This window comes from Panicum virgatum, chromosome 8N, assembly GCF_016808335.1.
Source record: "Panicum virgatum strain AP13 chromosome 8N, P.virgatum_v5, whole genome shotgun sequence".
NCBI lineage: Eukaryota > Viridiplantae > Streptophyta > Magnoliopsida > Poales > Poaceae > Panicum > Panicum virgatum.
In genome coordinates, this window is record NC_053152.1 from 16,442,422 (window position 1) to 16,454,656 (window position 12,235).

The following is a 12,235-nucleotide window of genomic DNA, read 5'->3' on the forward strand; positions in this document are numbered from 1 at the left end:
ACCAATTTGCAGAAACCAATTTGCAGAAACTGTCATGCAACATACCTTTAGTTTTTGTTCCCGGCCCGTCACATACCGTCGATACGGACGCCTGATCTCTATCCTGTTGCCATCTAATTCCTGAAAAGAAAATTTGCATTTGAGAAAATAAATAGATAAGAAAGCTTTTGCAATTTCCTTTTGTGTTGTAATTGCTAAAGCTTTGCATTTACTAGGTGTTGAAATTGGCTGATAAGTCAATATTTATGAACTAGAAAGCGTAAGATTTTCATTTGTAAATCAGTCTACCGTTATATGTTTTCATTTTTGTTTGTAAAATAAAACAGGAAAACCTTTTCCTCTTCATAAAAAGGAAGGGAAATGTATGATAATATATATATATATATATATATATATATATATATATATATATATATATATATAGAACATTCTCCTCTGATTCAAATATAGAATGGCAGGGCACATACTATTTCTAGGATGTGAGCGAGTTTCATCCTATTCTCCTTTGATGTGCACCACTGACTTAGTCCAGGGCAGCCAATAATTTTCAGCAGCCGGAGGCATGTGAGGTCTCCTAACATCTCTGGCAGTGCCACAGTGCCATTGCAATCTTCCACAATTAGAGTATCAAGGGAGGAGATACATTGAAGCAAATCTGTTGAGCCGCATGTGAGATCACTGCAGCTACTAATTTCTAAGAGTTGGAGGCCGGGAAGGTGGCGCAGCAAGCTCCACTGATGCAGAGGCGCCTCACAGCTTGCCACGGAAAGCCATTTGTTTGCAGCAGAGGAGGAAGCACCGACGTGGCCTTTGTTGTCCCATGGCGACAATAGTGCTTGGTCACTACTACATATGATCACGTGCCTACCTGGAGGCGAGAATGCTATGAACCTCAACAAGGGGCAGTGATTTATACTCAGCTCGAAAAGCTTTGGGAAAGCAAGCACATTCGAACCATCCACAACACTGGGGTATGGTGTGTTCCACTCTTCGAGGCAATCCATATTGGACAGGGTAAAGTAGGCAAGTCGAGGAAATGCTCCTCTGCCCCCGTAAAAGACCCCATCAATCATCCTAATGCTGCCCATTCCGTCGATCTTCAGCCACTCGAGGTTTGGTAACTGACCAAGTGGTGGTAGGACATTGCAACTCGGCAAGTCCCACAGGATAACATGTGTCAGGCGAGGTAGATAAGTAGTGATGCTCATCAGCCAGGATGGAAAGCAAATGCTATTATAACCTTTTAGTGATAATTTTTTTAGTGTATCTGGGGGCACCAGTTCTGATAGAACTTCCCTATCGTCTGCAAATCTCTTAGCATCCCTAGTCCATGCCAATTCTAGCGTTTCAATACTCTGCTTTTCCGCCAATTTTATTCTCTTTGCCTCTTCTGCAGACTTCGCGTTTTCGCGTTTTCAAGCATGTTTATCTCCAAGAAAGTTGGATGTTTATCCTCGAGCTCACAAAGATTGCTGGATTCACCACCTCGAGAATGGACCACAAAATTCGGTAGCATGGCTGAACTACTCTTATTCTGAGGTAGAGTGGACTTATCTAACTTCAAGCAACCAGTTACATGTAGAAACTTCAGACTATTAATTGTAGATAGGCTAGCTGGCAGCCTCTGTAGATTGGCTCTGTATCAGGTGCAAACCGAGACCACTGTGCAACCATGCAAACATTGAATCTAGTCCACAGGATCCCCATCCGATGGCCACGGACGGAGATACGCGCGTTTTGCAAAAAACCGCCCGCCAGCCCCTCGTCTGTTTTGCAAAACACCCCCTGCGCGCCATACGCCCTGTCAGTTTTGCGCCCGAGCCCCCTGCAGGTCTTTCGTCTCCCCTGCGATTGGCAACACTCCCAATATCCAGCCGCCGCCTGCAGGAGTAGCGCCGCCCTGCCGTGAGCTGACGCCTCCAGCTACAGTGGCTTATCCTAGCGATTGGTGACTCCGCAGCCTCCAGTTCCCTCCAGGAGGAGCGCCGGCCCTTCACCCTCCGCCACGGATCGCTAGCTAAAGGTGAGGGGACGCTCTTGGATTGCCACGGCCGAGGAGCCCATCCGCTCGGAGTGGATCATGATCCTCCGCCCCCAGGTTCGGTCCGGCGGCCAGGTTCGTCCCAGCGGGCAGGTTTTGCAGAGCCACGTGATTTTGTAGAGCGGCTAGCTTTTGCTGAGCGGCCAGGTTCAGGCACTAGGCATGGTGAAGCACAAGGCTGCAATGGCAATTCTGTGTAATGCCTAAACAAAAGGCTGCCATGTTGTCGTTGGTGATCATCAGGCACTCGGCATTCTGTTTAATGGCTGAACAAGAGGCTGCAATGGCAATTGTGCCTCCTATGTAATGAACTTGTGTGTGGAGCATGAAAATGAATAAAATGATGTTTCTCTTGTGCAATTGTTTGTGAATTAATGAGATTTTGCAATTGTGCCTTCCCTGGTGAAATTGTGCCAAAGAAAAGGAATCACATTTCAAGCATATAAAAGTCCATGTTGAAAAACAATTGTGGCACAATTGTGGAACTGAAACACTGAATAATTTCACTTGTGTATGACAGTTTAGAAGCAACTCAGATTAGGCCGGTATGCTGAGCAGATGTCCCATAGATTTTTCTGTGTTAGAGTCCTACCTTCACAAAACAATTGGATATGTGAAAGGAAGGGCAAACTTGTTCCTTGGATAGTTCTGAGTTCATGCAAATTCAGTTAGCCTCCATTGATTAATCGAAATCACTGCCGAACAATCAGAATTCAAATACACAGAATACAGTTCTGATTAATTGAAATCACTGCCGAACAATCAGCATTACTTTTTATTTCAATCTCAATAAAATTTGCAACACAATGTCAATCTATATACAGGTTCAAACAAAAAAAATTAAATGAAGCTGGAAACGCTAGTGTTACAGTCATGGTGCAGTAACAACAGAAAATGTGAACAGCTAGCCAAGCAGAACTAGAACTCTACAATGTCTAAAGTCAGCTGCCCCTCCTGCTTGAACCTGCTGATCCATACACCATCTTGTTCAGAATCATCTATATCAATTTGTCCCTTGTTTACAATTCCGTCGATGAATTTTGCGAACTCGGGATAGCTCAGAATCTTCTGATCTAGGATTATTGCAACATTTCTTTGGTGCAAAAGGTTTTGAATTCTGGATCAAACCAAAGTGCAGACCATCAGAGAATGACAGTAAATAATCAGCCTGTGATTGAGGAAGACACAAAAATATGAGTGCAGTCATATAGTTTGATGCAGAGATAGCTACAGGTCACAAGTAGAAGCAAAAAAAAACACAGGCAGAGTAGAGCGCAGCACCACTGGCAGAGGGGTGCCGACGATTCCCTAACCAGGGCGGCGGAGCGTCACGGACTTGGGTCGGCGGAGCTTCATGGGCGCGGGAGTCGAAGGGAGGCGCCGCACCTGGAGGCGGCAGCTGGATCGGCGGAGCTCTAGGGGCGTGGCAGTCGGAGGGAGGCGCCGCTGCACCTGGAGGCGGTGGCTGGACCGGGCCACGGCAGTCCAAGGGCGGCGTCGCCATCCTCCGCGAGAGGAGTTCGACTGCATGAGGCGGAGTGCCACAGACAAAGGGGCGGTGGAGTTCAATCCGGTCGGGGCGGCGGCGCTGGGACATCGACAGGGCAGGGTCGCAAGCCGCTGAGGGAATGGGAGGGCGATGGGTTTTTTTTTCAAAACGAACTCCATGGCAGGGGTGCAGGCGGGCGTTTTTTTGCAAAACGAGCGCGGCTCTCTTCCTGGGCATCGGATGGGGATCCTGTGGTGTGGATCGAAGGTTTGCACAGTTTGCACAGAGGTGCTGGTTTCCACCAGATATGCCGCCCTGTAGATTTGCGCAATACGAGAGATATAGTGTATTTAGCTTTCTGAGCTTCCCAATGCTTTCAGGTATGGTGCGCAGATCACAATTCCAACATAAGTTAATGTACTCCAAATTGGATAGGCTGCCAACACACTCTAGTAGACTGCCAATCTCAGTTTCATCTAGTCTGTCGTTCAGGCTACCATATAAATTTAAATACCTGAGTTTGGTGAGATTGATCAGAACTTGTTGTAATCCAACACAAGAGACATTTCCTAAATTCAAATATTGCAGTCCTGTGAGGCCGCTCATTGCTCTTCTCAGGTCTCCAATATTTACACAACTTGATAAGTTCAGATGCTTCAATTGGCTCAAGCTCTGCAACGATTCTGATGCACCAGAAATACCACGACAATAGGACAAATCCAGATGCACCAATTTTTCTAGATTCCTGAACGAGACCGGCAATTCATGTATTCTGTAACAGTTTGATAAATCAAGATACATCAACCTTTCCAGTTCTCCAATTGAACTAAGCGGTGCTGCATTTGCACCTGCTAGGTCCCTGCAAGTATTGGCAATTCATGTATTCTGTAACAGTTTGATAAACGCAGTGCTACTAACCTTGTAGGAGAAGTCAAGCATAACTCCAGTGGCCTGCTACAATTAGTGAGCAATGCATATTGGCAGCTGCTTCCCCTAGTTTTGCATTGTTTGGTCTCGTCCAGAATTTGGTTGCCAAGGAGTGAAATTACCAAGTCATGGACCAGATCGTGCATGGTGAAAAACGTAGCTTGTTCATAGTACGCTTCGGAAGTCTGCATCAAAATTACAACCTGGCAAGTATTAGGATTTCTTGATTCTACTTAAATTATATAACACAATTTACATCAAAAGATATGAGTATACCAAGAAGAACCCATAATTTTTTCCTAGTCAACCATACATTGAATAAAAATTAAATAATTCTATTATTATTATAATTGAAGACTCCATTGAACTCAGCTTAGATTAGTTAGTTATATTCCTTGTGCTCCAACCTATGTACTTGGGTTCGAGTACTTGACTCGGTATGATTTTTCACACTTTTTGACATTTATTCCAATAATTGACAGCACTATTTTTCAGTGGTATGTGACATGCTTGTCGATGGTGACGCACCTATATGATTTCATCAATCTCCAGGTCTGCCGGTCTCACCTCTCACTCTCAGAGGTGCTTAGAGGGCTGGAATGCATATGTGGTGAGTGTGCTTGTGTGTATATGTCAGCATTAGTCCTTATGAGACACGCTAGAGAAAGAATAATCCAAAAAATTCTCGTGTGAAAAAACATAACTTCTGGCCATCAATATGATATACTGTAATAATGTTGAATAACAGTCATTCGATCCATTTTGTTTTTTTTTGAAAACCCACTCTACTCTGTCATGATTAAAAATATAACTAAAGTAACCCTGAATACTTGCTTGTAAATTACGTACCTCTAGCATTATGGAAAACTAGACGTACTACAGAAATATAGAAATCTATGGAATTAGAGAAAACATAGCATATAACTATTAACATGATCCCCACTTAATATTAGGAGGGCAATTGACCCTCAAGTGTGCATGCCACATTTAAAGCTTCCCTAGTATGACCCTGGTACTCGTGCTCTTCTCATCCCCTCATCTATGTGACAAAAGGAAAAAACCTATCGTATCGCGCTGACATGCAAGCGCGCGACCGTGCGTAAGCCTGCCTTTGGCCTATCATACATCTGCGGCCCAACAAATCTCACATGCCAGACCGTCCTATGCACCCATAGTCTAGCGATCCACGCCCCTCTGCACGTTACTGTTGTTGTATGTTTGCTTGCCGACACACGTAGCATCTATGGGAAGGAAATGGACCATTTTTTATATGATGAACCTATACTAAAAATATTTTATCTACTTCATATTATCTCCGTTTTGAGAACCAATTGCACCATTGTGTTCTACGCGATAAGAAGAACAAAACTAGACCCCACTTGCATATGTTTTAACAATGTTTTACACTATAGCAACTTATGTGATGACTTGCTCTTTTTCTGTAGCAACTTATGTGTATGTTATATTAATTTAGTACAGCTTATGTGTATATAAACTATTATTTTGTGTTAACTCATATGTACCTGTGCATGATCAATTTTTATTTGCAGTAACTTGTATCTTATATGTGGGGAAACTCAGGTATTGTAGATGTTGGTTTTGTAGCAACTTTTATTTTTACATGTGCAAAAAAATTTATTTATATAGCTATTTGTATATAATTTTATGTGTTTTTAATTTTATAGCAATTTGTATAAAAATTTATGTGCAAGTTACTCCTTTTTAACTACTCATGTGTACAACACTTTATCCTTTGACAACTTATTTACATTATGTATATGATAGATTTTATTTTTGCGACAACTTATGTATATGATTGATTCTATTTTTATAACAATTTATGTTCATAACCAATTATGATTTTTTGCCAACTTTATTTTTTCACAACTTATAATATTTCTTTTTGATAATATTATCTAATATATGTGGTAACTCATATATTATATAACATATAGCAATTTGCTATCTGGGCAAAATATCTTCAAAATATAGGCAAGTGGGATCTAGATTTGATCATCTCATCACGTAGAACACAACGGTGCAATCAATATTCACAACGGAGCTCGTACAAAGGAGATAAAACATTTTTTTAGAATGTCATTTTATAGTAAAAAAGGCAGTGTACTCTTAATTTATACTTTACGTAGAAGTCAAAAGCGGAAGGGAGGGTGTCGCGCGCTTCGCCTCCCGCGCGACTTGTCGCGCATTAACCTCGTCCGTGACAATATCATTCCATCTTTTTATTTTAGAATTAATGAACCATACCTTTACTTTATGCACAAATTTTGTATAGCTTAACATGAAATCAAAAGTACCCTATGAACCATACTTTTACTAAGTATGAAAATTATGCACACATCAACACGAATAAAAGACCCTATGCCACTACTAGAAAACACGCCAAAGGTCCACCCCAAAAGTACCGGTACGAAGATGAATCGGTACCTATGCAGTATAGGTACCGGTTCATCTTCGTACCGGTACTTTTGGGGTGGATGGAACCTATGGATGAGCCTTAGGTACCGGTTGGTAACACCAATCGGTACCTAAGGCTCTCCATAGGTACCAGGTGATAACTTTTACATTGGTACTGACTGGTACCACCAACCGGTGCCTATGGATGAGCCTTAGGTACCGGTTGGTGTTACCAACCGGTACCTTAATAGCCTTAGGTACCGGTCGGTGTTACCAACCGGTACCTTAAGCTCATCATGTGTTACTTCAAAAGGAAAATATCTATCTTCTCTTCAGAAGTGATGTTTAGGTGAGATGATAAGAAAATTACACGCGAGGCAACAGATCCTGAGTTCGAATCCCGGCCAACCATTTTTGCCAAAAATACTAGTCTAAGGCACCGGTTATTTTACCCGGTGTTCATGACTGTGACTTTTGGCCTCGGTTTCCGGGTACCGGTTCAAAAACCGGTACCTAAGCCCCTTCCTAACCGGTGCCTTTGGGCCTTTTTTCAGTAGTGTGTGTTTGTCTCATTTGAGCCAATGGGGCTGCTGAGTTCTCATGGCCCATCAAACGATTTTCATCCCTTCCTTTTAGGTACGAACAAACTAGTGATACGGAATACAAAACCTGAATCTAGTGGTGGATTAGTTAATATCCTCCTCTTCAAGTTATGTGTGTGGGAGAGAAAGAAAACTCCACACGCGCGCGCTCGCCTCGCCTTGCCTCGGTAGGGCGGGGCGGGGCGAAATACGCGGGCGCACGACATCTGCTGAATGGTCCATTGAAAATGTGACTTCCTTTTGTTGTTTTATTTTTTGGTTACTAAAGGAGTGAAGCTAGAAATTATGGCCACCGGGGTCATCATCATTTTTTAACAGGATCATTAACACTAAAAACAGTAATGAGCAATATCTTTACATAGGATTATCAAAATTTCGTTGGGGTCGGCGGACCCCAACAGCTAGCCGTGGCTTCGCCACTGGTTACTTGGCCAATAAGGTTACGAGATATGGAAGGTTTAATCGGTTTCCTAATCTCATTACAGAACGGCTCGTCTTTCGTCCAAGTTAGGCGCTGCGGCGAATCGTCGTCTGTGACACCTGCTGCTGCACTTCGTCAACAGGATCGTCTTCGTCCGATCAACTCCGTCATCTTTCCGAAAGCCAAGGCTCAGTACGTACACTATTATTCCATCTAGTTCTTAATTATGTTCTCAGAGTTGATCCTATTGTGCCTTGTTACTAATATGATAGAGTTGCTCATGCTAGATCTAGTCATGTTCATGATTTATTTATTTTGGAATTTAATCATGCAGTTGCAACAGGGACTGTCAGTTGCAACAGGGACTGTGGTCCACCTAGCGTACGAATTGATATGAACAATTTGAATCCTTTGCAAATGGTTTCTGAGCAAGCAACTCCAAGAGCCTAGCAAAAGCAATGGATAGGTAAAAAAGCAAAAATGTCCGTGAAACAGGCGTCCAACAGCTCCCTCCACTGCCCCAGCCGCTGGGGCTCATTGGACCCAAGCTGCACCACCGCCGGAGCAGGCCGTCGACCCCCTTCCCGGCCACCCCGACCCCACCAAAACCCACTGAAAGGTAGCCCACGGCCTCTTGCTCCTCCCCCACCTCGCCCTCACCGCCGGCAAGTGTGCTCACGAGATTTCAGCCAGACAAACCCTCCCCTGCCTTGAACAGCAACTAGGGGCCTAATTGCTTTAATTTCAAAATTTCTAGCCTTCTAGGCTGCTTTCTGCTAGATCCAGGGACCTATTTGCGAGAACTCGAGTTAACTTTTGTTTTCATAAGCTTTCACTTGTAGAATGGAGAGTCTGTTGGTTTCTCCACTTTATAGTAAGTCCTCTATTTTTAGTGGAGCTTATATACTCTAAATTTTGTTACAATTATACCTTGTCTGTTGGAGATTATAAGTTGATCTTAACATGTATAATTTATAAAAAGACCATGCATGTTTGTTAGAGGTCCAGTTCAAAATTTTGTTGGATCACTTGAAACTAAATATTAGTAACTCCCAAAAAAATCTTGGATCTGGTACTTTTAAATCAGTTTATTTTGGCCATCCAACTACAGATCCAATGCGGATATCGGATGAGGAGCTGTGGCTTGGTGGGATAAATTCCACCAAAACAGAACATATGGGCCAAGATGGGCTGAAAACCAAACATTATTGGATCATAGTTTTACACATCCATATTTTAAATTTTCAGCCTATTTTTCTGTCTGCTGCAATTCTTATCTCTCAAAATTAGATCTTTTGGGTTTGAACTTTTTTACATTAGAGGTTCCAACAAAAATTATGAGAGATATGATGTTTGGGATGACCCTTTTTGCAATAGTTGGAACGCCGAGAATTTGCAAGATGTTTGGGATGACCCTTTTTGCAATAGTGACATATTGTGCCTCTGGGTAAAGAAGAAATCTTATGTTCCTCCACATTATTAACATATAAAAAGAGTACAGATATATACTTCGTATTCTTCTAAAGGAAACAGAACTGAATCCACACATTACGCTCCTCAATTGTCCTCCTTAAACTACTCATTAAAGTCAGAAAGACCGGGTAATTTAGAGTTGTTTGGAGTCGATCAATTCAATCTGCTTTGACTATAACTTTCTATTATAATATATATGTTTAAAAGGAAAACTTCCAAATTTCTTCCCTCAAGTATGAATAGCCCAAACTGTATACTTTAATAAAATTAATTTTTAAGTGAAGTTTACTCAGCCATTTCATTATAGTGAGTTTGAAATGATTGACTCTAAACAAACCTAAAAACAAAAGCATCATTTGTTTGCGATTTGACACAATATAATAGACTATGCCAACAATGTGTCTATCGTGTGAGCCTATATGTGATTTCACTACTAGAAAACAGCCCATTCATATGCCTACAATGTGTCTATCGTCTGAGCCTATATGTGATTTCACTACTACAAAACAGCTCATTCATATTGTTCATTTGGCATGTTAGTACCGGTTCTGCAACTGATACTGAGCAATTGCGACTAAAAGTCTCGATACATTGAACATGTACCCGTTACTAAAAGTTCCTTTCATACTGATACTAGTTCCTAGCGGTATATTTAGGGTGGGCCGATATGTTGTTTCCGAGTAGTGTTTCTCTAAAGTTTTGCTTCATTGCTTTGTAAATAGGAAAAGTCTAAGTTACTCCCTGAACTATATTCAAAGTTTGGATAACCCCCTAAACTATCGTTTGGTTTACTTGACACCCCATACTATGCTGTTTGTTTCAAATTACCCCCTAATACAATTTGTTTTTTTTTCATTTCTCCATACATAGGTGGAGTTTTAAGTTGCAATTTTACAAGATTATAGTACACATCATAACACATATTAGAAAAATACATCCTAATTTGTTATCATTATTTTGATAGGTTAGGATATTTAATCAGGAATTATTCATTGGAGTACAAAATTATATGAAAAATAATGATGGAAAATCATAACAAAGTTTTTAATATGCATTGTGATGTCCACTACTACTCTGCAAAATTTGAAATTAAAATTCAACTTATGTATGAAGAAACAAAAAAAATAAATTGTATATAGGGGTAAAATGGACTAAATTGCATAGTTTAGAGGGTAAATTGAATCAAGTTATAGTTTAGGGGCCGGGGTTACTCAGACTTTGACTATACATGAAGGGAGTAAATTGGACTTTTCCCTATAAATATAGATACTATGTTTTCAACATATTAGCTCTTCACCAGTACTACTTTTTAATAATTATGAACTAATACTAAATTATTGTGTTAAGTGGTTGTTGCAATCCAATGTACCGTGTATGTTGTCAACATGGATTTACCAAAAGTTACATATGTATATTTTTTCAATTGATTCAAGAAGTAAGAAAATTTTGATTGTAGCATTGGCATGCGAAAATGACAAACCTTAGGTGACACTGGTTGTTAAAAAAAGACATTTCCAGTAGCTGCACAATATATCTTTCACAAAGCTCCATAATGGACAGTAGTCTTGTTGGCTTGATGAAGTCCAAAGCAATCCATTGGTAAATAAGATCATCTTTAACTATATTGTGTCCTTTTGGAAAGGTTGCACAGTAGGTAAAACATGGCTTCAAGCATGGAGACATATAACTATAACTTAACTTCAAAGATGCAAGAACATGATTTGGCAAAAAGAAATCCTTTGAAGAAGGTTCATTCCAGATATCACTGTCTTTCACTTTCATCCATTCATCAAAATTCATGGACCGTAAAGTGAACCCAATAGATAGAGCTGCTAAAGCCACACCACCGCACTTCTGAGCAATCTCTAGTCCGATAGCCATGAGCTGTTCTTTGTCATTCCTCTCTTTGAAATTACTTCTTTGTTTAATTATATCCCAGCACATATCATTTGTCAAGGGTAATATCTTGTGTGGTTGAATGTTAGTACAGATTCTCTCCGCAACACGTTCACTACGTGTTGTTACTAAAATAGTTATGTTGCTATCATCATGATATAACGTATCCTTCAACTCATGCAACAAGAACTGATTATCCTCCCATAGGTCATCTAAAACAATCAGAATCTTCTTACCATGAAGTAGTTTCTTGAGACAACTATGTATCATCTTTCTTTCATTAACCAAGCTCTCTTTTCCAGATAACTGTAAAATTATAGACTCACAAATCTTATTGATGTCAAATCTCTTGGACACATGGATCCATACATGAGAATAACAATTGAACTTTGGATCATTATAAATCATTCTTGCAAAAGTTGTCTTGCCAATGCCTCCAATACCATGTATAGGAAGGATGACGATCTTTTCTGAAATGGCCTCAAGCAAAGAGGCCATAACTTTCTCTTTTTCTTCTGTCCTCCCTACAATGTGTTCTTCTACTATATTTGATGATGTTTCCAATGCATCATGAAGTTTCAGCTCATTGCAACTAGGCTCTGACCTCAAAATAATATTCCGATGTTGATCAATGGTATCTACTGATTCTGGTCTCATCTCTATCTTTCTATTATGCACTGTCATTCTGGATATAGTTCTGTCACATCCTTTCTCGTGAAGCTACAAGATTCAAGTTGGTTTTGTCAACAAACTAGACAATTCAAGTAAAGTCATGAAAACAATTTTTCATTGTAAATTTTACGGCAAAAAATTCAATGAAATGTGTAATTCAAATAATAATTTGAAGAAAAAAATCATGATGTGTGATGTAATATCAATTTTCTTAGTATTGCATTGCTAACCTCTGTCATTGTATATATATATTGGAGGTCAATGTTTGATGTCTAAGAATCATAAAATGGGAAATGTAT

At 40.5% G+C, this 12,235-nt stretch overlaps 1 protein-coding gene across 1 annotated transcript; it reads right to left on the minus strand.

Annotated features, from left to right (window-relative positions):
* Positions 1-2,959: 2,959 nt before the first annotated feature.
* LOC120684836 (putative disease resistance protein RGA1) lies at positions 2,960-11,948 on the minus strand. Its single transcript, XM_039966701.1, has 2 exons — positions 10,849-11,948; positions 2,960-3,158 (listed from the first exon to the last, which is right to left on the minus strand). Exons 1-2 carry the CDS (start codon positions 11,946-11,948, stop codon positions 2,960-2,962), a joined length of 1,299 nt encoding a protein of 432 aa, XP_039822635.1.
* Positions 11,949-12,235: the final 287 nt, after the last annotated feature.

Bases quoted from the DNA above. Each gene is read 5' to 3' on its own strand.
- LOC120684836 (XM_039966701.1), bottom strand. From the start codon at position 11,948: ATGACAGTGCATAATAGAAAGATAGAGATGAGACCAGAATCAGTAGAT. The intron at 3,159-10,848 runs GTTTGTCATTTT...GGTTTGATCCAG, and splicing joins AACAACCAGTGTCACCTAAG to AATTCAAAACCTTTTGCACC.